The 5,000-nt window shown below is 43.9% G+C and overlaps 1 protein-coding gene across 1 annotated transcript in view; it reads left to right on the top strand.

Moving 5' to 3' along the window:
* LOC124029507 (corticosteroid 11-beta-dehydrogenase isozyme 2-like) overlaps positions 1–4,994 on the top strand; it is a gene marked incomplete at its 5' end in the record, with an annotated part of 15,713 nt that extends 10,719 nt beyond the window's left edge. Inside the window, 1 exon segment of the mRNA XM_046341194.1 lies at positions 3,912–4,994. Coding sequence (XP_046197150.1) covers positions 3,912–4,306 — 395 coding nt within the window.
* Between the last annotated feature and the right edge of the window lie 6 nt (positions 4,995–5,000).

Below are 5,000 nucleotides of genomic sequence, written 5' to 3'. Positions count from 1 at the left end.
AATGCTAGATGGGAGGGGGCTAACGCCACAGAGATGCTAGAGATGGGGACCAACGCCACAGAGATGCTAGATGGGATGGGGACTAACGCCACAGAGATGCTAGATGGGATGGGGACTAAAGCCACAGAGATGCTAGATGGGATGGGGACTAATGCCACAGAGATGCTAGATGGGATGGGGACTAATGCCAGAGAGATGCTAGATGGGATGGGGACTAACGCCACAGAGATGCTAGATGGGATGGGGACTAACGCCACAGAGATGCTAGATGGGATGGGGACTAACGCCACAGAGATGCTAGATGGGATGGGGACTAAAGCCACAGAGATGCTAGATGGGATGGGGACTAACGCCACAGAGATGCTAGATGGGATGGGGACTAACGCCACAGAGATGCTAGATGGGATGGGGACTAATGCCAGAGAGATGCTAGATGGGATGGGGACTAACGCCACAGAGATGCTAGATGGGATGGGGACTAACGCCACAGAGATGCTAGATGGGATGGGGACTAACGCCACAGAGATGCTAGATGGGATGGGGACTAACGCCACAGAGATGCTAGATGGGATGGGGACTAACGCCACAGAGATGCTAGATGGGATGGGGACTAACGCCACAGAGATGCTAGATGGGATGGGGACTAATGCCAGAGAGATGCTAGATGGGATCGGGACTAACGCCACAGAGATGCTAGATGGGATGGGGACTAATGCCACAGAGATGCTAGATTGGATGGGGACTAACGCCACAGAGATGCTAGATGGGATGGGGACTAACGCCACAGAGATGCTAGATGGGATGGGGACTAATGCCAGAGAGATGCTAGATGGGATCGGGACTAACGCCACAGAGATGCTAGATGGGATGGGGACTAATGCCAGAGAGATGCTAGATGGGATGGGGACTAACGCCACAGAGATGCTAGATGGGATGGGGACTAACGCCACAGAGATGCTAGATGGGATGGGGACTAATGCCACAGAGATGCTAGATGGGATGGGGACTAACGCCACAGAGATGCTAGATGGGATGGGGACTAACGCCACAGAGATGCTAGATGGGATGGGGACTAACGCCACAGAGATGCTAGATGGGATGGGGACTAACGCCACAGAGATGCTAGATGGGATGGGGACTAGCGCTTTAAAAGATCTAGAATATGAACATGAAATAACGGCCCTTTTTTGGCAGTTAAGATTTGAAACAGTTTGATTCCACTGATGTTTGATCTGTGTGTTGTCATGGCTACCGGCCTCTGATCTTATTGGTGTACAACTCGCTGTCTGGGAGTGGTTTCCTGAATACGGAGTGGTTCACACTCTGACCTCTAGAGCACTATGGAAACCAGAGACCTGTATATAGTCTGTAAATTTATCTGGTGGTATTAGACCCTGGGATAGATAGATATCTCTACAGAGCCACACAGACCTGTATATAGTCTGTAGATATGTCTGGTGGTGTTAGACCCTGGGATAGATAGATATCTCTACAGAGCCACACAGACCTGTATATAGTCTGTGTAAATATATCTGGTGGTATTAGACCCTGGGATAGATAGATATCTCTACAGAGCCACACAGACCTGTATATAGTCTGTGTAAATTTATCTGGTGGTATTAGACCCTGGGATAGATAGATATCTCTACAGAGCCACACAGACCTGTATATAGTCTGTAGATATGTCTGGTGGTGTTAGACCCTGGGATAGATAGATATCTCTACAGAGCCACACAGACCTGTATATAGTCTGTAGATTTATCTGGTGGTGTTAGACCCTGGGATAGATAGATATCTCTACAGAGCCACACAGACCTGTATATAGTCTGTAGATTTATCTGGTGGTGTTAGACCCTGGGATAGATAGATATCTCTACAGAGCCACACAGACCTGTATATAGTCTGTGTAAATATATCTGGTGGTGTTAGACCCTGGGATAGATAGATATCTCTACAGAGCCACACAGACCTGTATATAGTCTGTAGATTTATCTGGTGGTATTAGACCCTGGGATAGATAGATATCTCTACAGAACAACACAGACCTGTATATAGTCTGTAGATATGTCTGGTGGTGTTAGACCCTGGGATATATATATCTACAGAGCCACACAGACCTGTATATAGTCTGTAGATATATCTGGTGGTGTTAGACCCTGGGATAGATAGATATCTCTACAGAGCCACACAGACCTGTATATAGTCTGTAGATATATCTGGTGGTGTTAGACCCTGGGATAGATAGATATCTCTACAGAGCCACACAGACCTGTATATAGTCTGTGTAAATATATCTGGTGGTATTAGATGGGATGGGATATATATATCTACAGAGCCACACAGACCTGTATATAGTCTGTAGATATATCTGGTGGTGTTAGACCCTGGGATAGATAGATATCTCTACAGAGCCACACAGACCTGTATATAGTCTGTGTAAATATATCTGGTGGTATTAGACCCTGGGATATATATATCTACAGAGCCACACAGACCTGTATATAGTCTGTAGATTTATCTGGTGGTGTTAGACCCTGGGATAGATAGATATCTCTACAGAGCCACACAGACCTGTATATAGTCTGTAGATATATCTGGTGGTATTAGACCCTGGGATAGATAGATATCTCTACAGAGCCACACAGACCTGTATATAGTCTGTAGATATATCTGGTGGTATTAGACCCTGGGATAGATATCTCTACAGAGCCACACAGACCTGTATATAGTCTGTGTAAATATATCTGGTGGTATTAGACCCTGGGATATATATATCTACAGAGCCACACAGACCTGTATATAGTCTGTAGATATATCTGGTGGTGTTAGACCCTGGGATAGATAGATATCTCTACAGAGCCACACAGACCTGTATATAGTCTGTAGATATATCTGGTGGTGTTAGACCCTGGGATAGATAGATATCTCTACAGAGCCACACAGACCTGTATATAGTCTGTAGATATGTCTGGTGGTGTTAGACCCTGGGATAGATATCTCTACAGAGCCACACAGGAAGTGCAGCTGTCACATGTGATGTTGATTGGTCGTAACAGTGTAAATCTTTATCTATACACTCATTATGCAGATTTCCATTACCAGCATTTCATGCTAATAGCAGCAACGATGATACCATAGTGTGTCATTTACATCCCGTTTATTGTAGAGTGACCTCAATCTGTCTCTTCTGATTGGCTCGCCATGTGTGGAACTAGACTAACATATTTACATCTTATTAGCATGTTATTAGCACCGTATTAGCATGTTATTAGCACCGTATTAGCATTTGACTAGCACCATATTATCATGTTATTAGCACCTTATTAGCATGTTATTAGCACCCTATTAGCATGTTATTAGCACATTATTAGCATGTTATTAGCATGTTATGGGCACCTTATTAGCATGTTATTAGTGCCTTATTATCATGTTATTGGCACATTATTAGCATGCTATTAGCACCATATTAGCATGTTATTGGTACCTTATTAGAATGTTTTTAGCACCTTATTAGCATGTTATTATCACCTTATTAGCGTGTTATTAGCACCGTATTAGCATGTTATTAGCACCTTATTAGTAATGATAACATCACATGGGGCGGCAGGGTAGCCTAGTGGTTAGAGCATTGGACTAGTAACCGAAAGGTTGCAAGTTCAAATCCCCGAGCTGACAAGGAGGTACAAAATCTGTCGTTCTGCCCCTGAACAGGCAGTTAACCCACTGTTCCTAGGCCGTCATTGAAAATAAGAATTTGTTCTTAACTGACTTGCCTAGTTAAATAAAGGTAAAATAAATCAAAATAAATAAATTAGCATGTTATTAGCACCTTATTAGGAGTACTGGGAGAGAACCTACGGTGTAAAGTAAACTCCCTGTTAACTCAAACCCTCCATATCTCCTGATCCCAGGTCAGTCCGGTAACCAGGAGTACTGGGAGAGTCAGTACAAGAGCTTGATCCACAACCTGTCCGCGGGCCTGCTGGAGGAGTACGGGGAAGACTACACACACGAGACCAAGGAGCTCTTCCAACACTTCGCCCAGTCGGCTAACGAGGACCTGTCACCAGTCATCAACACCATCAGCGAGGCGCTGCTCTCCCCCCGGCCCCTGGTCCGATACTACGCTGGGCCCGGCGTGGGCCTCATGTACTTCGTCTATAGTTATTTCCCTCTGAGACTCTCGGACAAGTTCCTCCAGAGACTATTTGTCCAGAAGAAGATCATCCCACGAGCGCTGAGGAAAGAGAACAACAACAACAACAACAACAACATCAACAACAACGTGGAGAAGATAAAGAAGTAAAACAATCAGATGTGTGTTTTGTTTTTAAGGTAAAAAGTGGAAGCTGTAGGACCCACTTACTGCAGGTAAAACACGCTCATCGTGTTGTTGTCTATTTTTTTTTGAAAATTGTGGTTTTTCGCGTTGGTGTTCACATTGAAGGGCTCATTATATTGGTGTTCATATTGAAGGGCTCATTATATTGGTGTTCACATTGACGGGCTCATTATATTGGTGTTCATATTGAAGTAATATATAATAATAATAATAATATATGCCATTTAGCAGACGCTTTTATCCAAAGCGACTTACAGTCATGTGTGCATACATTCTACGTATGGGTGGTCCCGGGAATCGAACCCACTACCCTGGCGTCACAAGCGCCATGCTCTACCAACTGAGCTACAGAAGGACCACATTATAGGGCTCATAATTGGTGTTCATATTGAAGGGCTCATTATATTGGTGTTCACATTGACGGGCTCATTATATTGGTGTTCACAGTGAAGGGCTCATTATATTGGTGTTCATATTGAAGGGCTCATTATATTGGTGTTCATATTGAAGGGCTCATTATATTGGTGTTCATATTGAAGGGCTCATTATATTGGTGTTCATATTGAAGGGCTCATTATATTGGTGTTCATATTGAAGGGCTCATTATATTGAAGGGCTCATTATATTGAAGGGCTCATTATATTGGTGTTCACATTGA

The sequence above is a fragment of the Oncorhynchus gorbuscha genome, unplaced genomic scaffold, assembly GCF_021184085.1.
Source record: "Oncorhynchus gorbuscha isolate QuinsamMale2020 ecotype Even-year unplaced genomic scaffold, OgorEven_v1.0 Un_scaffold_6632, whole genome shotgun sequence".
In the NCBI taxonomy this organism is placed as follows: Eukaryota; Metazoa; Chordata; class Actinopteri; order Salmoniformes; family Salmonidae; genus Oncorhynchus; species Oncorhynchus gorbuscha.
The sequence above is the reverse complement of the archived record's forward strand: the minus strand, read 5'-3'. Positions and strand labels throughout refer to the sequence as shown.